Source organism: Miniopterus schreibersii, assembly GCF_964146895.1.
Source record: "Miniopterus schreibersii genome assembly, chromosome: 20".
NCBI lineage: Eukaryota > Metazoa > Chordata > Mammalia > Chiroptera > Miniopteridae > Miniopterus > Miniopterus schreibersii.
In genome coordinates, this window is record NC_138122.1 from 27,735,622 (window position 1) to 27,759,558 (window position 23,937).

The window sequence follows — 23,937 nt, forward strand, 5'->3', positions numbered from 1 at the left end:
CCCGAGATGGCAGGTGCAAGTTACTATGGAGCACAGGGTGGGGAGAACCTGGGTTCTGGAGGGAGGTGGAGTAGAGGGTGGCTCCCCACCATCAGCTGGGTCGTGTCCACATGTAAAATGAGGGAGAAGCTTGGGCTGTTGAGGCTGTCGTGTGTAAAAGCATCACAATAGTGTCTGCATGGAGGGAGCCTTCAACAAACGGCTTTACTGTTAAATCATGCTGTTTATGGGGTTACATTAGGAAATTTTAGGACAGGACGTAAGTGTGTATGCATTGTTGTTGGTACAGATTCTTAGTCCTTCCCCTCCAGCATTCCCAGTGACGAGCGTCATTCCTGAGCCTTGGGAAGTCCTGGTTGGGTGAGCAGAAAAGTGCAGTCCTGCTGCAGCTCAGGTGTCAGTCAGGTGTTTCAGTGGGTCCTCAGGTCAGCTTGTGAAGAGGAGTCTTAGTGGCAAGAATAGCAGCTCACACAGTGGTCAGGACCAGCGCTGGTGTGTGTGGGGCTCCCATGGAGTCCAGGGCACTGCCCAGGACCCGGAATAGGCTATACTCAGGACACCTGCTCCCTTTAGAATGTCCCCTTTCCTTCCCTGCTGGATGGGGGCCCAGGGAGCTTCCCCATGTCTGACCCTCCCCCCTGCTCTCTGGGTCCCAGTCCTATTTCGTAGGGACAGCGAGGGAGTCGAGGGCCCTAAGCACCTGGACAGGAATTGGGCCTCTAGTGTTGTGAGATAACTGAGCATATCTGGGGTGGATGTGCGTCTCTGCATGTGCTGAGTTAGGGGAGCTGTCGCTGAGTGCTTGTGTTGCCCGAGGCAGGACCCAGGAGGCACTGAAGGGTGGGCACTTTGTGGACGTGCTGAGCATCCTGCTGAGGCTGCAGCGCATCTGCAACCACCCCGGGCTGGTAGAACCCCGGGTCCCACAGTCCTCGTTCTCCGCCTGGCCACTGCAGCTCCGCTTGGCCTCCCTCGTCCTGAAGGCACTCGACAGGGACACCTGGAAGGTAAGGAGGGGATCTAGGAAGGTAGGTTTGTCTGAGTCCCGTTTCAGGGACACTTTTCACACCGTTCTGGGGGTCCTTACTCTGGGTAGCACCAAGCAACCTTTGTGCTATGTCTTCCTTTTGACACTGCATCTATGTCTAGTACTGACCTGCGGGGCAGGCTTTCTTAGCATGGTGTGTGCTGCTGGACTCTGTACATGACAAGAGCTGCTTACAGTGGTGCTAATACCTGCTTGGGACATGGGCAGTGTTTCGGGCTCAGGCTTAGAGGCCCCAGACCTGGGAACCTCCTGTGTGGTTTGTGTGAGCTGGTTCAGGTGCAGGTTGGGGTCAGGCCAGGGACTCTCTAGTTGTGGGCCCCCCTTATGCAGGGAGGTTCAAGGTGTGACTAGTGAGAGTGTGACTCTGAGGACCCTGAGGTGGCAGGTGCTCTGTGAGCGGTGAGCCTGTTGTTGCTGCCACTATGGTCACTGCTCAGACAGGGACATAGTCTCCAGCGAGTTACAGGGCAGCGAGCCATGGGCAGTACAGAGGCACCAGTCAGCTGACCTCAGTGTGCCGGAGGGCCATGGGTCATTGGTGCTGCTTTCTACGTTGTGCTTTGAGATGTGGCCGCACTTTCTGAAGTGCAGGGTGCTGGTATTAGTATAGTCACAGGCTTATGCAGCCGTCATCCTAACCCTAGAACATTTCACTACCCTGAAGAGCATGCACCCATGTTGGCTGCCCCTTCCCAGTTCTGGGCAGCTCCTCATTGGCATCCCTCTGTGGATGCACCTGTTTCACATAAACCCACGTTACATGTAGGTGGGACCATACGACACATGGACTTAGGTGTCTGGCTTACTGCCCTTAGTGGGGTATTCTCGCAGTTTGTCACGTTGTAGCAGGATTTCCTTCCTTTGAAGATTGGGTGGTTCTCCTGCATGCTCACCCCACATTTTGTTCCATCAGTTGAACATTTGGGTCCTTTCCATGTTCTGGCCATAGTATCACTGCCGTGGGCTTGCGCGCAGGTGGTTTCCTGCGGACACCAGTGTAGGAAGCACAGGTCGTGCTGAGTCTGGGGAACTGCCGACTGCTCCCACAACTGCTGCCCCTTCCCTCCCGTCGAGGTGTGTGGGTGGGCGATGTCGCTTTCTCCACATCCCACCCACACCGCTGCCCACCCGCCTTGATTCTCCAAGGAGTTGAGTGTCACCGGGTTTCTGCTGTTGGACAGGGACGTGCCACACGACCGCCTCTGCTCTCACCAGCTCAGTCTCTCCCAGCATCTCTCCCAGGCCCCTTCCTCAGTAGGAGGCTGAGCATCCCCCTGCTGCCAGACTTCCCCCCTCCTCTGCTGGGTCCCGTCTGTCTCTGGGTGCTGCCTTCTCTACTCCCACAGCCACTCGGGACCAAATGCCATCATTCTCATCTCAAAGCTGGGGAAACCGAGACATGCTGAGCCCCAGAGCGGGGCACTGGTGAGGTCTTCAGGACCACCTCTTGGGGCAGACAGCCTAGTCTTCCCGTCAGCCAGCTTACTTTGATTCTTAGTCAAGGGCTGTTTCTACTCCTCCATGTAGCTCATTTTTTTTTTTTTCTACTTAGGAAACCGATCTTTCTATATTTGACCTCATTGGCTTAGAAAATAAAATGACTCGCCATGAGGCCGAGTTGCTGTGTAAGAAGAAGGTGACGCGGAAACTCATCGAGGAGCTGTTCACTGCACCACCCCCGCCGAGCAGGCCACCGGCCATCAGACTGAAGCCCAGCAGGTGTGTTCAGGGAAGCATCACCTGCGGCTAACTGTCTGGCTCTGGCTGGGCTCTGGCCAGTCGCAAGTTGGCCCCTGAGCTGTGGGGTCTGGGAGGCCTGGGATCAGGTTTGAGTTTCACATGAGACCCTGGGCCCCAGGCTGTGAGAAGAAAGGCTGGCCATCTGTTTGGTTATCTGCTTCTCCTGGAAATTGTCCAGGTGTCTTTTGCTTTCTGTGAGTAACTCATTTTAAACAAGAAGCATGGGCACTTTGCACTCACCTGCCTGAAGAGGGGCCCTTCATTGTCTTTAAAAAGCGTTAGGATTTGAGAGGGGTCTGTGTGGGGAGGAGTTGGGGACAGGTGACCATGCTGGATTGAACCTGGTAGGTGGTGTGGTGGTAGCTGTCACAGCTAGGTGTTTGCGGAGTGAGGGCAGAGGGCTCCACCCTGACTAAGCAGCAGGGACACCTGAAACGAAGACAACGTTGCAGGTGCCGTGAGGCTGGGACAGGACACAACGTGCCTGATGAAGGCAAAACCCAAGGGACACAGGAGAGGCTAATCCAGAGAGCTGGAAGTAGACAAAGTCCTAGACTTGAGTTAAAAATGAGGGGAAAGCCCAGCTGGGCGTGGGTCGGGTTGAGCGTCGACCTAGGATCCAGGTGATCGGGGTTCGATTCCTGGTGAGGGCACATGCCTGGGTTGTGGACTCAATCAATGACTTTCTCATCATTGATGTTTCTCTCCCCCTCCTTTCCTCTCTCTGAAATCAATAAAGATATATATATTTTTTTTAAATGAGGGGGAAAAGGAAAGTCAGTGTTTTAGAGACAAAGGGTTGCAAACTGGCAGCCATTCTCGCTGGCTCTTCTGTATGTGACTCCCCGGGGGTCTTGGGCCCTGGCCCACACTGGCAGGGCCTTGCAGCCCTCTTGACATACACAGCAGCGCCCTCCGCTGGCCTCTTCCTGGCTCTCCCTCCCTGCCCTATTGCATGGGGCTCTGTAAGTGCAGATGTCCTGCTCTGCAGTTCCCATGAGAGGTGGCTGTGAGAGCATTGTGCACCCAACAGCGGCCTCCTCGGGTGTACCCTCTTGCATGGGTTTGCACTGTTTTCACAGAGGCGCTGTCACTGTATCTGCCCTTTGTCACCTGTGCTGCCTTGTTACCTGATGGTGCAGTTGACTTTTTCACCCCACTTCCTCTTATTCTAAACAAGTGTTGTGGACTTGTGGTGTCAGATGCCTTTTCCTAGCTCACACTGATAGAAACTTCATTGAATTAAAATTGTACCCCTGTCGCACAGGCATGGGTGCCACTTTCATGTGCTGAGTGTTGCCAGCACGACACGCAGGATCCTTCCCAGCTTTAACCAGCACTGGGAATGGGAGCCCCTGCTGCTCGGGTCCTGCACCACAGTAATCCTTTTTTGTCTTGCCTACACGTGGCGTCTAGGTTGTTTCAGCCTGTGCAGTATGGCCAGAAGCCGGAGGGTCGCACTGTGGCTTTCCCCAGCACACACACACCCCGGACAGCCACCTCTGCTGCAGCCACTGCCACTCCACAGGGCCACGTTCGAGGACGGCCACCAATCGCCACATTCTCTGCAAACCCAGATGCCAAAGGTATGCGCTGTGGTGGTGTGTGTGCGTCACTGAGGGACCTTCTCTCTGGCTCTGCCGAAGAGACATATGCAGCCCTCGCACAAGTTTGAGGCTTTTTTATTTCTTTAAACTGGATTTTACAAGATGCACTCAGTGGAGTCCTGGTTGGTGTGGCGATGAGGATGCTCCTTGGGGAGACACTCACACAAGGAACTCGGTGCTAAAGCTTCTGAGGAGGCTGCTGTTGTGTTTCATGCCCCTGCTTTGTTGTCACCTGATTATCACCATAGGGAAGGATGGGGCTAGGTGGCAGACAGGTGACGAAGTTAGTGCTCCTACCTCAGTGGGTTCTCAGGGCCATGTGCGCAGTGGTTTTTGAGTGTCCAGAGCCACTTTGTGAAGCACTTCTGGCGCAGCGGGGTGCAGCCTCTGTGTGTGCCCTGTGTGTGGTCAGGATTGCCTCTGATAGACACTCGGGTTCGCATGGCTGACTAACACCCATTTACTGCAGGAATGTACCGCGTAGCCTGCTGATTCGCTCCACGTGAAACTAGTTAACAACGGATAAAAATTGTACTCCTCTCAATCTGTAGACCACATTGGCCTCCACCCCACACCCCTTTTTAGAGAGAGCTTCTCATTTGAGAGACAGTACAAACTGTTTTATTTCTTTAAAAGTCGGGTTTAAAGTACTGCATTACATTCAGAACCTCTAACAGCTCTGCACAAACCGCCCTTGTTGATTGCAGCGTCAGCAGCCCCTCAGGCTCCCACCGGTGCTCCGAGACCCCAGGCCGCCTCGACCTGCAGCACAGCTCCTAGCCCAGCCCATCCTGCGAAACTGCGGGCTCAGACCACTCCCCAGGCCTCCGCCCTGGGCCAGCCCCAGCCCCAGCCCCAGGCCCCCTCGCACCCAGCCGGGCAGAGTGTGCTGCCTCAGGGGGTGCTGCTCACCTCGCAGCCCCAGGCGCGCCTGCCTAGTAAGTGGCCTCGCCTCTCTTGGGGGTTCTGCCCCCTCTCCCTAGGAAGCTGGCTTCAGACCAGCAGTGTGAAGAGCCTTGCTGTCCACTCCTGTCCGCTCCCCCCCCGTGCCGGACACTGCCTTTGCCATGCTGTCCTTTCCAGTCCTAAATCTCCAGGGCCAGCACCCAGTGCCTATCCTTTCTTTGTCCTTTCTTCTGACCCCGTCAGTTCTGCTTTCCTCCCGCTCTCACACTCTGCGCTCTGTGCTGATGACTGTGCCTCCTTACTGTTAGCCAGGCTTCGGGCAGCAGCACCAAGGTCAGCCTGGGGAGTTGGTCACCCCTTGACAGCCATGGGACCTAGTGTTCGGTTTCTAAAAACCATGACTTTCTTTTCATCTCTTGCTATTATCAAATTTAAACTGGGGATGAATTATTGCTCAACTGAGACATTTTATGATAATTCAGTGACTAAGACATCACCATTTTATTAAGTATTTTAGTAGAAGTTTTGGTTGTGACCAGTGCGATAAGCCTATTTCCAAATTTTACGTGGACCCTGTCCATCCTGCTGTGGAATGTGCCTCTTGACATCAGAGTGGCATCGTTTCTCAGGTGCCACCTCGCACAGTCGCTTGTGGTATGGCAGGCTACACTGAGGCCTCTGTGGAGGGGAGAGAGGTGAGACATCCTGAGGACTCGCTGCGTCTAGGCTGGCTCTGCCAGGCCCCTCGTTCATTGCCCACAGATAGTCGTCCCTGGGTCACTGCCTCTGGGACATGTTCCTGGCCTGGGACAAGACTTCTGTGGCTGTGCTGCAGGAGCTGTGCTTGGGGAGCGTAGTCGGCCAGGGCGCCTGCAGCCTGGTGCCTTCGCCTCTGCGTGGACCACAAGGGCTAACGAGACTTGTGCTCTGTGTGCAGACCTCTGCGTCTCCTTTTTACTTTCCCATCCTGTTCACGGTTCTGTGCTCAAGAAACCTGGGTGTTTTTCTCATCTTTTGCTAACCTGTCTTCATTGTATCACTAATAATTCTTGCATGGGTTTTCTTGGGAGGAATGTTTAGACTCAAATATCAACCTTTGGGTAAAAATCTTCAATCCTGTGTAATCACGGCCATTTTGAGTGAGGTGCCTATGACTCCATCCGAGTCATGTTTTCCATAAAAGGTTCCAAGCAACGTGAAGCTTCGAATTTCCTGATGGACACTGTGGATTGGATCCTGTGATCTAGTTCAAAACAGCGTGAAGCTTTGTCTCAAAGCTCCATCCACATGATGTGTTTACATGCTGACTGCGATTGAAGCATGTGTCCAAACCTTTACCTCTGTGCTGATAGGTCCCCCTTACCTCTATGAGCTAAGCTGCACCTGTGCCTTTCCACGTTTTGGAGGTTCTCTGAAGCAGAGGTTGATACGAGGGTTTCAGGCTGTTGCAAATAGGTTTCTGCTGTCTCTGATGTTTGCTACTTGTTTATAAAGTGTCCTTTAATAGTTTGGGCAGTTGTATTAATATCTGATGTCTAAACCTCTACCATTTATGGTTGCAGAAGTTAACCATTAAAACCTGATGTTATCTTTGTTTCCTCTTTCCTATTAAAATAGTTATTTTCTGAAGATGTTAGTACTAGGTAGCCACTGTTGTTCCGACACTTTGGTTTACTACCCACAGCTGTTCTCTATGACAGGCAGTGTCAGTGTTACAGTCGCTCACTTTCCACAGAAGTGCTCTTCCCCCCTCCTGTTCCCACAGGTGGGGAGATGGTCAAGATCACGCAGCTGGCCTCGCTTGCGGGGCCGCCGAGTCGAGTGGCCCAGCCTGAGACCCCGGTGACGCTGCAGTTCCAGGGGAACAAGTTCACCTTGTCTCATAGCCAGCTGCGGCAGCTCACGGCTGGCCAGCCCCTGCAGCTGCAAGGTGAGAGCACCCGTCACGGCGAGAGCCACACCTCAGGGTATGACCCCGGAGGATGCTGGGCGGACCAGTGGGATAACGTGTATACCTGGCTGCCTGGTCCTTGACACACGTTTAGTAGCTGGAAGTCATTTATAAGTCTACCCTTTGATAAAGTTCCCTATTTTCAAAATCAGAACAGAAATATTTTTTAGTTTCTAATTTTACTACAAGGTGAATTGTCCTAAAAATGCCAAAAGACCAGCAGCTTATGTGGGAGAAGCTTTGCTCTTACACAGATTTCAGGTAACCAGACCAGAGCCTCCCAGGCCTGTGGCCAAGAGTGACATGTCCATGGAAGGGATGCTTTTGAAAGAGAAGAGGGTGCCATTTAGCACTCAAGTCAGTCCTGAGTGACCACATGGCAGCAGTTCAGTCATTTGTGTCCTCTCGGCAGTAGGTTTGGATTCAAGGGTCGTGTCGACAGCAGCCTTGCCCTGCCCCCCAGCTGGGTCCGTGGGATGTGCTTTTCATGACTCTTGTCAGAGCAAAAGGTCACTGGAGAGTCACAGTCAGCAGAGCACCTAGGAAGCCTGCAGGAAGGAGACCATTCAATTGGGTTTAATTTCGTATTTCTCCAGTTTTTTGGTCAAAGGGGCAAGGCCGTAGGTCAGCATCTCTGGTGGACTCTAGTTTCTGTGGAACGTGGGAGCTTCCTCCAGAGCTGTGGGAAGATGTGGTAGCGGCCAGCTCCTCAAGCAGAGCCACAGCATTGACACTGAAACACGTTTTTAGCTATATCTTCCTCCAGCTGATATGTTAGCAAGCACCAACGTGATCAGGGAGCTGGGACCTCCCACCTGGAACTCGGGCCCATTGCATTGCCCCACATCAGGAGTTTCTAGGAATAGAAGAGCTTTCTTTTGACATTAAGAAAAATGGCATTGTCCTTAGAGTCACATTCATTGTGAATGAAGTGTTTTCACTTTTCTCCAAGTAACTTAACGTGGCATTGCTTGTGGGGAGTGAACTCGGTTTTAGATTAGGTTTGTGGCTTTGTGTGTACACCCTTGGAGTGGGTGTGACCTTATGTAGAGGCACATGCTGTGACTGATCATCCTGCCCACGTGTGATTGCAGGCAGTGTTCTTCAGATCGTGTCCGCCCCTGGGCAGTCCTACCTGCGACCTCCAGGCCCCATGGTAATGCAGACTGTGTCTCAGGCGGGCGCCCTGAGCGCCCTGGGAAGCAAGCCCCCAGCCGGCAGCCCGGGCCCTGCTCCCGTGACTCCACCAGGTAGAGTGCTCTAAGCTGGGAGAAGACTGGCTATGAAGCTTCTTTCTGACTCTCTGCCTTGGAGATACCTGGAAGTCACTTAGGATTTCTGACTGTGGGGCCTTAGAACCTGAAGGTCCCGCTATGGCCATGTCTGATGTCCACAGACAGCCTGGTGTCCACTCAGTTTGGTTTCCTTTCTCGTTTGCTCTCAGTTACTGGTTGACTATCACCGGCCTCCACTCACCTTAGATTGTTGTTTAGGTGCTAGAATTTTCCCCAGGACGGGTGACGAGGTAGGGTTTGACCCTTCTCCATCTGGCCCAGCCCGTGCTGCCTCTTGCCCAGTGCACAGCCTGTTTCCCGCCAGGGTCTTCCTGCTCCCCTAGACATGCTCCAGCCTAATCACTGCAATGTTCTCCTGTGCTCCCCTAACCAGGGCCCCTTAGTCCTCAGAGACCTCTTTGAGCCGTCCCCTGAGCACGTCTGTTGGGCGAGCAGCATGGCCCTGGATGATTCTGGGATTGCTTTGTGCTGGTCTGGGGGGCAGTGCTGACTCCTGGCCCTAGAGTGGACAGGTTGATGCTGATGAAGGGCCAGGGCCCCAGTGGCTGCTGTGCTGGCACAATGGCCTCACGTAAGGATGGGTGCACATGGGCACTTACCAAAGGGAAGAGACAGACGGTGGCGCTCTGCTCAGAGTGTGGCCAGAGAGCAGGAGTGCTTCACTGGTGGTTCTGACCAGTTCACGTCTGAGCATACACGTCCCCTGTCTGTGCAGTGAGGGGAGCGCTGATCCTGAGGGCGCTCTGGGGGAGGTGAGGGTCTGCACAGAGGCCAGAGCTTTGTTTCCAACTTTGATTCTTGATTTGTAGTTGGTGTGCCTGGTCGAGTGGCAGTCAATCCCTTGACTGTAGGAGAGCCCGGAATCGCCCCCAAACCAGCTTCTCCCATTGGGCCAACACAGGTACAGAGCGCCACCCCTCCGTGGGGTGCCCGTGGGCAGCACCTCCACACACAGTTGTCTCGGAAGCTACCTGTTACACAGGGTGGTTCTGGTATTTAACAGCTTCTGTGTGCCTTCCAAAGAACATTGTCTGGATTATGTACTTTTGATTTTAAAAACACTTTCCTAATAAAAGACATGAAACTGGGCTTTATGATTGCAAAAATTCCCTTTCATGTATTTTTATATTGTACCCGTGTGAAATGCTCACTATCTCGAGAATCTTCGCCCGTTTTCTCACTGCCTCTGTGTCACTGCTTCCTGTAGAGCAGGCCCCTGCCCAGGGACCCCTCAGGGCTGGGGTGACCTCCAGCTGGCGTGTTGTTTCTCATTGACCGTTTTCATCACTTTTGATACAGGAGGAAAAGGCCCGACTTCTGAAAGAGCGGCTAGACCAGGTTTATTCTGTCAATGAACGGCGCTGCTCCCGTGCCCCCATCTACGGCACAGATCTGCTAGAGATTTGTTCCCTGGTCTGCAGAGAATGGATCCCGGGGCTCGGAGCTTCAGATAGCAGGCACGGGAAGGGAACCAGGCCAGCAAGCAGCTACATGTCACCTTCAAAAAGTCAGAAGGACCTGATTCTGACTCTGACTCAACGTCAAGAGTCCCTCCAGGAGGTTATCGACAGGTGAGGTGGTTTCACTGCCCTAAAAGTTCTCTGTGGTCACCTGTTTGTCCCTCCCCCATCATCTGGCAACCCCTGATCTTTTACTGTCTCCATAGTTTTGCCTTTTCCAGACGTCACATAGTTGGAGTCACACAGGTAGTCTTCAGATTGGCTTCTTTCACTTGTTAATGTGCATTTAAGGTTTCTCCACATCTTTTCTTGGCTCAGTAGCACATTACTTGTTAGCTGAGTAATACTCCGTTGTCTGGATGGACCACAGTTTCTCTCTCCATTACCTGCTGAGGGACGTTTTGGTTGCTTCCAAGTTTCAGCCAGTATGAACAAAGCTGCTGCAAACATCCTTGTACAGGTTTTTGTGTGGATGTAAGTTTTCAACTTTCTTGGGTAAATATACCAAGGAACATGATTGGTAAGGATTGTGTGGGAAGACCGTGTTTAGTTTTGTAAGAAACAGACTGCCTCCCTAGTGGCTGCACCACCTGCACCCCCTCTAGCAGCGAGAGAGGGTCCTGGTGCTCCTTGTCCTCCCAGCATTGCTGTTGTCAGTGTCTGGAATGTGGCCGCAAAAGCCATCACCAGACCCAGGGTCTTCCAGGCTTTCTTGTGTGTGGGCTTGTAGGAGTTTCCTTGTTGGTCTGGATTCCTTTGAGTCAGTATTTGTGAGGGTGAGGTCTGTGTCTGGACTCATGTCTGCATGTGATGCCTAGTCCAGCACCATTTGTTGACAATTTTTCTGTTGTCTGAGTATCTTTGTGCCTCTGTCACAGATCAGTTGACTGTAAAGAGGCAGGTCTGTGTCTGAGCTTTCCACTCTGTTCCACGGACCTGCCCATCTCGTCTCTCATCAGCACCACTGTCTTGATTGCTGTGACTGTGACTTCATAGTCTGTCTTGGGGTTGGTGGTGCCTGTCCTTAGACTGTTTTCTCCGTGTCATGTGGCTGTTCTGGGTCTTTTGCCTCCATGTAAACTTTAGAACTAGCTAATCAGTATCCATGAAATGACTGCCTGGGGTTCTGGTGATTGTGTTGAGTCTCTCAATCAAGTTAGGAAGAGCTGGCACCTGACAGCATTGAGTTTGTCTTCCCACGGACATGGAACATCTCTCCATCTATCTAGTTCTCTGATTCTGTTCATCAGTGTTTTGGTGATAGGTGGCTTTGGTTTGCTGCAGTTGATAGCCAGTCACAGAAACCCAACTTGAGCTGACTGCCAGAAGAAGGGCTTTTCTGGTGCAGGTGGCATTGGAGGCTGGGATGTGGGCATCAGGTTGGCCACCGTGCAGGCCCCTCCTCCCAACCTCCCTTCCCTCCTGGTGGGTTCAGATTTTCCCCCCCAGACCACCCAGGAGACGGAGCACCCGTGTCCCAAAGTTCCCATCAGAATGGGCCATGAGCCCTGGGATCTGGGGGTGCCCTGCGCTGGTGTTTCTCCCTGCACGGCACTCCTTGGTCAGGACTATTGGTACCTGTTCCCATGATTGCTGTGACAGGGTGTGGGCCAGCAGGCTTGTCACCTGTGATGACTATCAGAGGTGCTGCCTGGTGGAGACTCTAAAGGGCCATATATGACAAGAGTGCTTTCTGCTTCTCAGGGTGATGTGTGTGATCCCACCGGTGGTGGCCATGCCCCCGTCTTTGTGGGTGTCGCGGCCACCCTCCCTCTATAGCCACAGGATGAGGATCTTCAGGCACCGCCTGCGGGAGCACACGGCACCCTACGCCCAGCAGCTGCAGCAGGTGACAGCCCTGCGCTCACTGCAGTTCCCTGAGCTGAGGCTGGTCCAGTTTGACTCAGGTATGAGAGGAGGCTGTGCGCGCACGCTCACAGGTCACACGGTTTTGGGTTGAGACCTGGGTGTTGTCCCTCCCCAGGAAAGCTGGAAGCCTTAGCGATCTTGCTACAGAAGCTGAGGTCGGAAGGACGTCGCGTACTGATTCTGTCCCAGATGGTTCTCATGTTAGACATTTTAGAGATGTTTCTGAACTTCCATCATCTCACCTATATACGGATTGATGAGAACGCCAACAGCGAGCAGCGGCAGGTAAGGGAGATATCTGCCTCACTCGCCAGAGTCTAGCCTGGCACTCAGTCTGTGTAATTTCAGTGCTGCTGCTGCCCTTCTGAACAGAGGGAGGCACGTACATCTGTGTATGACTCGAGTGAGTCTTTTTAGCTCCATCTTCCAATATTTCTTTTTATTTGGGAAATTTGAGTCAACCCAAGGTCACAGACTCAAATTTGGTGACGTGAACCTCAAAAATGAACGTGCTCCCTCCAAGCACCACCACCCCTCCTGAAGGCTGGTGTGCACAGTTGTTCCCTGTACAAGTGTTAAAAGCCCCAATCCAGCATGGTCCATGTCCAGAGTGGAAGCACGGGAAGTGAGCTGTCTGTCTACGTGCCAGGGGCTGGGCTGAGTCCCGAGCAGTCCACAGCATCTGGGAGCAGGGCTGGCACATGGCAGAATGTCCCCGAGAGCAGACGGCGAGCTGCTGGCTCTGCATCACGCTGCCACATTCTATGCACACAGCACCTCACGCGTTGCACACACCGAGCCGGCCTGGGAGGCAGCTCAGCTCGTCGACAGATTTTCTCAGTAGTGGAGTCACACATTGTATGTAGAACTTCTTAAAGGTGGAGGGTTATGCATCTGCCATGCTCTGTTCTGGTGCTGGATTAATTGCAGAGGAGCGTGTCCAGTGGGGCCCTTCCAGTTGCTGGCCCCGAGTGGGCAGAGGAGCCTCTCTTGTTTTTCTGCTCCCCCAACCTTACTCCAGGGGCTTTTGATGTAAAGTGCCCTGGCATTGCCTGGGGGCACATGAAAAAGCACAGATCCCTCCCCAGGAAGACATGTTTTCTTGTGGGGCCTACGAATTGAGCTGACAGCACGAGTCGCCTGGACTGATGGTCGTCTTTTGTGATGACTCGAGCAATGTAAATAGCATGTGGAGCCCGGCCGGGCATGGCTCAGCTGTTGAGCGTCAACCTAGGATCCAGGAGATCAGGGTTCGATTCCCGGTCAGGGCACATGCCCAGGTTGCGGGCTCGATCAATGACTCTCTCATCATTGGTGTTTCTGTCTCTCCCCTTCTCCCTCCCTCCCTCTGAAATCAATAAAAATATATTTAAAAAAATAAAATAAATAGCATGTGGAGACCTGAGCCAAGGACACACATGCACAAATGGGCCAGAATCAAGTGCTAGAAATCTGGTGTAATTTGAATGTGGGAACGTGAACCAAACAGTCTTGTGGATAAACATTAGAGGCCTCAGAGGTTCCCACAGTTTCCAGGAGTCTTGATAGAGGGTCTTCTTTCATGGCAGGAACTGATGAGGAGCTTCAACAGAGACAGGAGGATTTTCTGTTGCATCCTCTCCACGCGCAGCCGCACGACCGGCGTGAGCCTGGTGGAGGCTGATGCAGTGGTGTTCTACGACCACGACCTGAACCCCGTGCTGGATGCCCAGGCCCAGCAGTGGTGTGACAGAATCGGGAGGCGCAAGGACGTGCATGTGTACAGGTGAGGCCCACGAGCTGGGAATGGGGCTGCGGTGATGCCCTGCGGGTCATTTGAGACGCTTCTGCTGCGTCTTGTTGATCTTCCCTTCAGGCAGCCGTGCACTCCTGCTGTTTTACCTCTTTCTTTATGGGGACATTTGGTTGGCATGTAATCTTGTGTGCTTGAAATTGTGGTGGTGATGTTGCTCACACGGACCTTGCTGACGTCAGTGTGTTGCTGTGCTTCTACTGAGGGAGCACCTGCACCTTAGGAGGGGAGGGTGTTCAGTTGTTTCCACTGTTACCAAGTGTTTGTGTTCTGTTGGTGAGGGGCGTGTTCCACCAGATAGTCTCTGCTCTAGTGACTTAGCTGTCTCTGTGTATCTTGTTTTGTGTGTAGGCTGGTAAGTGGCAATTCCATTGAAGAGAAACTTTTGAAGAATGGAACCAAAGACCTGATCCGAGAAGTGGCTGCTCAGGGAAATGACTACTCCATGGCGTTCCTGACACAGGTACCCTCATCTGTCGGGTTAGTGGATGTCAGTGAGGAATCTGACGGTTCTCCTGGCACCGAGCTCCCAGCGCAGGTCAGGCATGAAACCAGCTCCTGTTCCTGGGGAGTGACTTGCGTTTCTGTGTTCAGCGGACCATCCAGGAGCTGTTTGAGGTGTACTCGCCCATGGACGACACTGGATTCCCAGTGAAAGCTGAGGAGTTTGTGGTCCTTTCTCAGGAGCCTTCTGTCACAGAAACCATTGCACCCAAAATTGCACGACCTTTCATAGAGGTAAGGACAACAGAGCCTGCCCACAGTCCCGGTGAGGAGCCACCCGCTTGGGCTCCGACCCCATCTGCTCTCAGACTCCGCAGGTGCCTCCTGATCCTTTCCTGCTCTTTCAAACCCTTAAGTTAAAACCTAAACATCTGTCAGAGCAATCTGATCCAAGCACGTAATTCCTCAGGCCCTGAAGAGCATCGAGTACCTGGAGGGAGATACACAGGAGCTGGCGGGGGAGGCCATGCCAGGGTCATTGGACTCTAGCAGCTCACAGGACCAGGAGCCCTCGCAGCTGGAGGAGTTGGCTGACTTCATGGAACAGGTTTGGGCATTTTCTCCTCTCCGCTTCAGCTTAATTTTTTCTTTACAAGTCATTGTCTTAAAAATGTGTTCCTTGCATAAAATATTTTCTGTTCACATTGTCAAAAACAATCACTTTTTTGATTCAAGGGTTGGTGGGGGTTGTAAGGAACTTAACCTAGTTTAACCTGCAGTTAACTGTATCCAAAAAATATTTTTGAAACAGCTAACCCCAATTGAAAAGTATGCTTTGAATTACCTGGAATTATTCCATACTTCCATCGATCATGAAAAAGAGAGGCATAGTGAGGTAAGGATCATCTCAACACGTGAGACACTCAGGTTCTTTGGTGTTAAATTTGGTTTGGAGGAAAAGTGACTCACCGAGAATCAAAGGCATGGAAACCGAACCCACCAGTGCAGATACTGATTGACAGTGAAGTCTCGGGAGACTCTGTGTTGGCAATTCTAAGTGTATTAATGCTACGGGTGCTTGATAGAGGTTCCACACTGGGCACAAAAGAAGTAACCACAGTACAGAGGGGAGAGAGTCCTTTATCTGAGTGTGAGACAGGGTGGGAGTAGAGGGGCAGGTGCGTCCCAGGTGGGATGGTGCTAGAAGCTGGTCAAGCCTGTGATCTCCCGCAGGATGCCGTGCTGACTGCGGTGAGTGCCTGGGAGGCCCAGAACCTGCGAGCACTGCGAGAGGAGGAGGCCAGGGCGCTGCAGGAGCAGGAGCAGGAGCAGCTGCTCACTTACAGCAGAGAGGATGCCTACAATGCGGTATGCACCCCACGTCATCCGCTGCAGCACTGGACTCGTGCTCTCTGAGAACCATTGCACGGTTTTCCGGTCACATGTTGCTTTTCCCCTAGTGGTATAATTAGTGAAGCCCCTTGCACTTACCTGAAGAGTTACGGAGGCGGCTTGCAGCTTGAGACAGACTGTCCAGTTGAAAGCTCCCCTGTCTCCCACAGGAATACACCTGCGAAGGTGCAGATGGGCAGACAGAAGTCATGCCGGTGAGTGCCCCGTCCCTGGGGGTCTGCCTCCCTCCCAAGTTCCACAGCTCACGCCCTCCCTTCTCCCTGCAGCTCTGGACCCCGCCCACACCACCCCAGGACGACAATGACGTCTACATTGACGCGGTCCTGTGTCTTATGTACGAGACCACTCCTGTCCCTGAGTCTAAGCTACCCCCTGTGTATGTGAGAAAAGAGCGCCGGCGCCACAGGACAGACCCCTCAGGTGTGCACCATTGGCCGCACTCGCATGTCACTCTGCTCTGTGTTCCCAAGCAGGGAGGAGCCCTGGCATGCACAGCCCCAGCTAGCAGTGAAAGCAGGCGTGGGTTTGTCTGCCAAGGGCTCCCAGGCTCCTGGGTGAGGGTCTCCTGGTTGGCCCTTGTCCCTCTCCTTGGCTCACAAGGTGAGCGGGTGCTCTGGCACTACTGTGCTGACCGGCCTCTCCCTCCAGCCGCGGGCAGGAAGAAGAAGCAGCGGCATGGGGAGGCGGTTGTCCCCCCGCGGTCCCTGTTTGACCGTGCAACCCCAGGCCTGAAGATGCGGCGGGAGGGGAAGGAGCAGAAGAAGAACCTCCTGCTGAAGCAGCAGACGCAGTTTGCCAAGCCTCTGCCCACTTTCGCCAAACCGGCGGCCGAGTCGGGTCCTGACAACCCCGAGTGGCTCATCAGTGAGGACTGGGCGCTGCTGCAGGTGAGCCTTGATCCCGTGGGTTCCCTTCCCATGTCTGTCCCCGTCATTCCCACTACTACAGACGGCAGGAAAACATGATTGACGCTCAGTGTGTTGACCTTGTCCTGACCTTGGTCCTGTAGGCCGTGAAGCAGCTGCTGGAGCTGCCTCTGAACCTCACGATTGTGTCCCCGGCCCACACTCCCAACTGGGACCTCGTCAGCGACGTCGTCAACTCCTGCAGCCGCATCTACCGTTCTTCTAAGCAGTGCCGCAGCCGCTATGAGAGCGTGCTCATCCCGAGGGAGGAGGGGAAGGTGAGCGCCCAGGGGACCATCCTCACGCAGGGGCGCTCGCTGGAGGGTTCAGTGGTGTCCTGGCAGGGGACTCGAGGTGGGGCTGCCACGGTCATGTTTGGTGCAGGCTGGGGTCCATACGGAGCACCTGCTCCTGATTCCAGGATAGCTGGGTCCTTGGTGTCTGTCACCAGGAAGCCCCAACCCCAGGGTCACTGTCTGACCAACCATTTTGTTTCAGAGCAAGAACAACCGTCCTCTGCGCACAGGCCAGATTTACGCCCAGGATGAGAATGCCACCCACACTCAGCTGTACACCAGCCACTTCGACCTGATGAAGATGACGGCCGGGAAGAGGAGTCCCCCCATCAAGCCTCTGTAGGCCACGTCCTCCTGCACCTCAGCCAAGCCTGGGCCATGGCGGGAGGCTTGTCTCCTTTTTCTTTCATTTTGTAACTTTTGTCTCCATTCTGTGCTGTAGGCTTGGCATGAACCCCTTCCAGAAAAACCCCAAGCATGCATCCGTGTTGGCAGAAAGGTATTCTGTTTGTGACACGCTTTCACTCATTGAAATGATTCTATTCCAGTGTTCTTTCAACTGCACTCGATAAGCTTATCAAATTGTTGTGTGCAAATGGTATATCCCGGCATCAGCTGGGGGTGGTGGAGTGGCTGAGCCAGGCGCAGCAGGGGCTCCCGTCCAGGAAGGGCTCTTGTTCACACAGGGAGGGTGCAGAGGGTGTGAGGGTGTTGTCCTGCCTGCCTCTCGTGGAGGGCACACCGGCGGGCGAGAGGGGCTCTCTCCTCTCCTCCTCACCTCCATTCTGGCAAACATTTTGTGGGCTCTTCTGTGAAAACATACCCAGTTTGGGGGTGAGTGTACTTGCTTGGAATCCAGGAAGTCAGTGGGTGGCAAGTGTGGGGGAGGGTGCAGGAGTCCCGGAAGCAGGGGTTCCATGATGAAGAGACCTGTGGGGACCTGCAGCCCTGAGGCTTGCTGGTCCGGCTCTGTGCCTGGGGTGGGGGAGCAGTGTTCATGCACTGGGATCCTATAGCGCCTGTTCTCAGGCCTGGGAGAGAACAGAGCTGTGGGCTGGGACACTTTCTCCTTCCCAGGCTGACCCACCCAGCGCCCCTCAACTTTGGGATGAATTGGAGCTGCCTCCAGCACCTGGCAGCTTTGGCAACTAGAGCTGTGGGTTTCGAGAATATTTGTCTACTTCAGAAGTTGCCAGTTTATTTTTAACTTCTTTTTCTATCTTTAGTGGAATCAACTATGACAAGCCCCTGCCTCCTATCCAGGTGGCTTCTCTTCGCGCAGAGCGAATCGCCAAAGAGAAGAAGGTATGCGGCCAGGGTGGGCCTGGGCGTGGGCCTGGGCCTGGGCCTGGGCCTGGGCCTGGGCCTAGGCCTAGGCCTAGCAGGGCAGCTGCCATCAGGCAGCTGAGGCCCTAGCTGCTCCATGCTCCTTTCCTTCCTGCCCTACAGGCACTGGCTGATCAGCAGAAGGCACAGCAGCCACCTGTGGCTCAGCCCCCGCCACCCCCACCACAGCCACAGCCCCCACCACCCCAGCAGCCGCCACCACCTCTGCCCCAGCCCCCAGCAGCAGGCAGCCAGCAGCCCTCAGGACCACCCACCGTGCAGCCCCCAGCCCAGACACAGCCTCCAGCACAGCCTGTGCAGCCCCCACCGAAGGCACCGCCTGCGATCACTACGGTGGGCAATGCCGCCGTGCTGGTGAGCAGGCCCTCCCGCCCTCCAGCTCCATTGAGGTTCTCGCAGCCTCTAGAGCAGCAGACCTTGCTGTCGGGGGAGGTTTGGAGGCCCAGCCTTTCCCAGAGTGGGGGGCCTTCCACACACCACCGGCTCTGTTCTCCAGGCTTTTGCAGTTGGTGAGAGTTCAGCGTGATGTGGGATGGAGGCAGCTCTTTTGGTGCAGGTGCCTGGGAAGTCTGGAATTAGATAGGATTTGTGAACCATAACTGAAGAAGTCGCCCCTTTCTCCCCACAAACTGGCAGAATAGATACCATTTCCCAGTTTGCAAACTTCCCTCTTTCTGACACCGTGAGTGTACTTGCTCATGCTCTTCATCGCCTGTCTGGTAAAATGCACAAAAAGGGAAAGAAAGGCAGACTGGTGATCTCACGCTCCCTGCGCTGTCACCGTCACACCCTGGTGTGTGCCCTCGCTGTGGGTGCCCATGTTGCCCACTCTGAGGTCACACATGGGAAGGACCCCGGGGACTGGGTGGGAGGCTCAGCTGCTTGATACTGTCAGGCATCATAGACCAACCCCTTTATTTTAACTGTCTTTGCTGTAGTGGAATTTCCTTGGGCGCTTGAGCAGCTTTTTCCTCCTTCATTCAGGAAATGCACTCACTAAGCACCGCTCCCGGGGAGGTGGTCCTGTGGGGCAGGCAGCCCAGCCAGGCAGGACCCCAGGGAGAACAGCAGTGGGTGCTCAGGATGGGGCTGTGGCCTGAGGATTCAGTCAGAAGAGAATGGAAACCAGCGAGCACAGAGGCCCCGAGCTTGGCAGCTGTGGGGTCAGAAGAATCAGTGTGGCTGGAGCACCATTCACTGAGGGATGGACACCACAGTGTGCAAGGAGTTGGGGCTGGGGCTGGAGTCAGCCTGTGTGGCCAGTAACCATGGTCAGGAGTTAGGATTTGATGCTGGTAAAATGGAAGCTTTTCGGGGGTTTACAGTGTATGTGTGCGTGAGTTTGACCTGATATTCAAATAACTTTTTTTCTTCAGCAGGCGGGAGCCATTAAAACGTCTGTCACAGGGACGAGCATGCCAGCAGGTAAGAAGTCAGATGTGCAGGGGGAGCTCACTCATCTCGCGTGCTCTGTCCTCACAGAGCCCTTTCTCTACAGGCACAGTGAGCGGAAACGTGATAGTGAACACCATTGCGGGCGTCCCTGCTGCCACCTTCCAGTCAATTAACAAGCGCCTTGCATCACCTGTGGCGCCTGGAGCCTTGACGGTGAGTTGTCCCTGATCCTGGCATATTCATTAGCAGCCTAATCTCAGACTCTGGGGAAGTGGGTGCAGGAAGTACTGACTTTGCTGAGCTTCGTAAAGTAGCATGGATGTGTGATACTTCAAAAGATAGAGTAACTCATCCAAGAGCTACTTTTTGAGCACCTCTCGCAGACCAGAGCCTCTTCCTGGTGCTGTGGGGATAGAGACAGGACTGAACCACAGCGTGCTTGCGCAGCACTCTCCCCCAGGGCTGCAGCTGGGACGGCTTTCTGAGGGGGCAGAAAGAACAGACAGTGGGGGCAGACCCTTCAGACTCGACAGTGGGGTTACTGGGTGTAGATATGAAACAATTATACTTCCTGTTTTAGAGAAATAAAAGAAGCTTAAGAATGTCAGTAAAAACCAGGAAACTATTTTAAAAGAACATGGAGAACTTTGAGAAATGAAAAATAGGGGTAGAAAAAATCTGAAAGAAGGCAAGAAAGGAAATGAAAAGAAACATTGATGCCGGGTGGGGTAGAAAGCACAGAACATGAAGCTGGCTTTAGACCTAAGCCTGTTAAGTAGTGAAAGGAGTAAGAGGCACAGGAGCGCGCAGTGACTGCACCGTGTGGCCAGCAGGGGCCAGCAGCACTTTAAGGGTATCAGAGGTGGAATTGTGGGGGTTGGTGCACCAGTTTGTTATTGCCCTGGGGCAGCCAGAATGCCTGCTGGCCGGTGTGTATGAGGCAGGAGGCTGCTCTGAGTTTTTGGTGAGGTGAGTTTGCAGAGCTGCTAGCCCTGAGCACAGGAATGAGTTTCCAAGCTGTAGCTTCCATGTCTGGTTGGGGGTAACAGTGAGCGTTAGAACACTGGACTGTGTATTTTGGGGGATAAGTGCTGGTATCCAGAGAGTGGTCCAGTCTCAGCAAGTCTTCTGTGTGAGGACAGAGGGACGTCAGTGTTGCAGAGGGCATGAGGTGCTGTCATCTGAAGCCACTCACTCTCGTGGGGAAGTGACCCGCTCTGTAACTCAGGCATGGGTTTGAATGTACCAGAGCACCTTCCCCTCCTCACCTCCAGGTATGCTCATGCCCCAGGCTAGGGTCCCTGCCCTTTCCATCTAGCGATGGGGAAAAGCCTTGAAGAATATTGCAGTCACCTGATAGGTCCTCATCTTGCCTTTCCAGACCTCCGGAGGCTCAGCACCTGCCCAGGTAGTCCACAACCAGCCTCGAGCAGTTGGCTCCCCAGCCACTTCTGACCTGGTGTCCCTGGCACCGACGCAGGGTGTTCGTGCAGTCACCTCTGTGACAGCCTCAGCCGTGGTCACTACCAGCCTGACAGCAGTGCAGACCCCAAGCCGGTCTTTGGTGACTCAGGTGTCTCAAGGTAGAGATGGCTTGTTTTCCTGTGGCCCGTCCTACCCTGGAAGGCAGGACTCGGCTTCCATGGGTTGTGGTGGGTTGTGGGGGAGGTAACTGGTGTCCACTAACGAAACAACTTCTCCAGCCACAGGGGTTCAGCTCCCAGGAAAGACCCTCACACCCACACACTTCCAGCTCCTCCGGCAGCAGCAGCAGCAGCCGCCACCGCCACCGCCACCCTCCCAGGCTCAGGTCCCGCAGCTCCAGGGCCAGGCCCAGTCGCCTGCACAGATCAAAGCTGTCAGCAAGCTGACACCGGTGAGCACCTCCTAGGAAACCGTAAGCACACTGTCTGTGGGGTGATGCATAGTTGTGTAGTTCAAAGTGTATTTTGCAGAAACCTACTGCAGTCTGTAGGCAGGAAATGTGTGTGTGTGTGTGGTCTTTGGAAACAGCTTTTGTCCACAGCACTCTGGAGACCTGATCCCTGTTCCAAAGGTACCCTCCCATCTGCCTTCTGTGCTCCGTGCTCACGGGGTTGGGGTCCAGAGAGGGCGGAGGCCCTTGGTCCCATTCCCACCCAGAGGAAATGCAGGCACAGGCAGCGAGACCTGCTGTGTTGGGGCTGCTGCTCATGCAGCATAGTCTCTCCCTGGTTGGTGTTTGAGTGCGATGCTCCTATTTTGCCAAACTGATGTACATGTAAATGCATTTACTTTTCAAGGAAATACTATATTCCTGCCACAAATGGACAAACACTAGTACTGGATATAGGAAGTAACCAGAAAAATGTGTGATAACAATTCCAGCTAGCTGTCAGGCCTGCCCAGTAAGTACCCAACCCTGGGCCTGTCCCTTCCCGGCTCAGAGGGGACAAATGGGCCTGTCAGTAGGCTGTGGAGGACTTGCTGACACTGCACTGAGGCTTCCTCCAGGCACCAGGACGCGTGCCAGGGAATCAAGTTGCAACCATATAGAACATTTATTTCCTGAGTTGCTCCAGCCACATCTCAAGGGCTTCATGGCCACATGCGGTTGTGGCTACAGCTTGGACAGCTCAGATCTAGGCCGTGCCCCTCTCTATGGGAGGTTCTGCTGCGTGGCGCTGACTTAGTGACTGGGCTCTGCAGAGGCAGGTTGTCAAAGCTGATGTCCCGCCCAGGTGCCTCTCTTCTGGCCTTCCTGCTCGCCCCGCTCAGACCCTGGGGCCTCCTGTGCCACTGCTGCCCAGCGAGCCCTGCTCCCACTCCTGCCTGCTGCTTTCACCCTCCCCTCCTCAGTCCAAGTCACTTTCATTTTCAGGATGTGAGATGAGATCTGATAGTCATGAACAACTCACTGGATTTTTTTTTAAAAAACACACATTTATTTCTTTAAAACATTTTTTTATCTTCATATTTGACTTAGAGACAAAGTTTTTATTTGTAGGCATTCAGAATAAATAATTGGGAGCTGATGCACATCTTATCACTTTAAAATTTCAAGAGGGACTATGGCCCAGCCAGGCATGGCTCAGCGGTTGAGCGTCGACCTAGGATCCAGGCGATCAGGGTTCGATTCCCGGTCAGGGCACATGCCCAGGTTGCGGGCTGCAGCCGATCAATGACTCTCTCATCATTGATGTTTATATCTCTCCCTCTCTCCTCTCCTTCTCTCTCCCTGAAGTCAGTAAAGATATATTTTAAAAAAAAAAAAAAGGGGGACTATGACTTTAAGACCTTTAAAACGTTTGATGTGCTGTGGATGTGATTTGACTTGTGAGTGATCACAACCTGGAAGTTTTGCTGTGGGTTTACTAATCTGTCAGAATCACCGTTTCTGATTTTTGTCCATGATATGCTGACTTTTAAAAACAGTGGAGAGGCCCTGAAGGGCAGTGTACAACCTGCGCATTAGCAGCCGGTCACTTTGGTGTTTAATGTGTGTAGAACAGTAACTTAAAACCAAGATGTACACATGGGTATAGCTGACATTGATGAAAAGCTACTTTATTTGGGTTTTAGGAACACCTGATCAAAATGCAGAAGCAGAAACTGCAGCTGCCCCAGCAGGCTCCCCCACCGCAGGCCCCGCCAGGCCCCCCGCCGCCCACTGCACAGGTGCAGGTGCAGCCCCCACCGCCCGCACAGCAGCAGAGCCCCCAGCTTACCACCGTCACAGCCTCGAGGCCCGGAGCCCTGCTCACGGGCACCACTGTGGCCAACCTCCAGGTGGCCCGGCTTGTAAGTTCCCTGATATGTTTGTTTTTCCAAACCACCATCTTTACATTTTAACTGAACTGTTACCACTTGATTGGACGTTAGGTGTTACAGGAGACTTGCAAGTAAAGTAGAAGGCGGGGTCTTTCCCCCAAAAACCTGGGTTCTCCTTGGAGAGGAAGGAAAACAGCTCATGGCGAACATTTAAGTAATTGTACTTCCCACAATTTAAGCGTCACAGAGCTCGTGACTGAGCGCTTGGGGGAGATGGGACGCAAGCTAGATTACAGAGGGCGGGCAGGGTTTATGCTGGGGACAACACGTGGCCATGTGGAGGTGTCATGGTGCCACTGGGTACAGATGCAGGGAGGAGAAGGTAATGCGGGAAGTGGGGGGGAGCAACAAGGCCCCGAAGCCAGGTTCAGGTGTCGCAGTGCTGTGTAGGCTCGAGAGACTCTGGAGAAGGGATAATGTCAGGATGCAGGAACTGTCAGGAAGGTCACTTACATTCAACCAGTGCTGATCCAGACACTTGGGTCAGGCAAGGTGGCCCTGCCTGGGAGACCCCAGCCTGGCACGGGAGACAGTTGACACCACCTGCCCTAGGTGCTGCACCTGCCAACTGATCAGTGCTCACTGACCACTGTGGGGCAGCACGGTGTGTTCTAACATTACCCCACTTTGCAGGTGCAGAACCTGAGGCTGACAGCTTA

The 23,937-nt window shown here is 53.7% G+C and overlaps 1 protein-coding gene across 12 annotated transcripts in view; it reads left to right on the top strand.

The window, feature by feature from the left end:
- The window catches only part of EP400 (E1A binding protein p400), a 62,398-nt gene that overhangs the window by 32,165 nt on the left and 6,296 nt on the right, over nucleotides 1–23,937 (top strand). For 7 of the 12 annotated variants that reach the window (XM_081123154.1, XM_081123162.1, XM_081123160.1 and 4 more), the window contains 29 exons: nucleotides 821–1,007; nucleotides 2,601–2,767; nucleotides 4,205–4,374; nucleotides 5,103–5,333; nucleotides 7,067–7,231; nucleotides 8,347–8,502; nucleotides 9,357–9,448; nucleotides 9,847–10,118; nucleotides 11,712–11,914; nucleotides 11,992–12,161; nucleotides 13,445–13,641; nucleotides 14,020–14,131; nucleotides 14,263–14,406; nucleotides 14,582–14,719; nucleotides 14,924–15,007; nucleotides 15,346–15,480; nucleotides 15,675–15,719; nucleotides 15,792–15,945; nucleotides 16,174–16,412; nucleotides 16,535–16,708; nucleotides 16,929–17,065; nucleotides 17,169–17,225; nucleotides 17,953–18,031; nucleotides 18,176–18,427; nucleotides 19,450–19,498; nucleotides 19,572–19,681; nucleotides 20,850–21,051; nucleotides 21,172–21,344; nucleotides 23,030–23,248. In XM_081123154.1, coding sequence (XP_080979280.1) covers nucleotides 821–1,007; nucleotides 2,601–2,767; nucleotides 4,205–4,374; nucleotides 5,103–5,333; nucleotides 7,067–7,231; nucleotides 8,347–8,502; nucleotides 9,357–9,448; nucleotides 9,847–10,118; nucleotides 11,712–11,914; nucleotides 11,992–12,161; nucleotides 13,445–13,641; nucleotides 14,020–14,131; nucleotides 14,263–14,406; nucleotides 14,582–14,719; nucleotides 14,924–15,007; nucleotides 15,346–15,480; nucleotides 15,675–15,719; nucleotides 15,792–15,945; nucleotides 16,174–16,412; nucleotides 16,535–16,708; nucleotides 16,929–17,065; nucleotides 17,169–17,225; nucleotides 17,953–18,031; nucleotides 18,176–18,427; nucleotides 19,450–19,498; nucleotides 19,572–19,681; nucleotides 20,850–21,051; nucleotides 21,172–21,344; nucleotides 23,030–23,248 — 4,513 coding nt within the window. The remainder of the gene's footprint in view (nucleotides 1–820; nucleotides 1,008–2,600; nucleotides 2,768–4,204; nucleotides 4,375–5,102; nucleotides 5,334–7,066; nucleotides 7,232–8,346; nucleotides 8,503–9,356; nucleotides 9,449–9,846; nucleotides 10,119–11,711; nucleotides 11,915–11,991; nucleotides 12,162–13,444; nucleotides 13,642–14,019; nucleotides 14,132–14,262; nucleotides 14,407–14,581; nucleotides 14,720–14,923; nucleotides 15,008–15,345; nucleotides 15,481–15,674; nucleotides 15,720–15,791; nucleotides 15,946–16,173; nucleotides 16,413–16,534; nucleotides 16,709–16,928; nucleotides 17,066–17,168; nucleotides 17,226–17,952; nucleotides 18,032–18,175; nucleotides 18,428–19,449; nucleotides 19,499–19,571; nucleotides 19,682–20,849; nucleotides 21,052–21,171; nucleotides 21,345–23,029; nucleotides 23,249–23,937) is intronic. The other 5 variants (XM_081123159.1, XM_081123155.1, XM_081123156.1 and 2 more) reach the window with 3 other exon arrangements.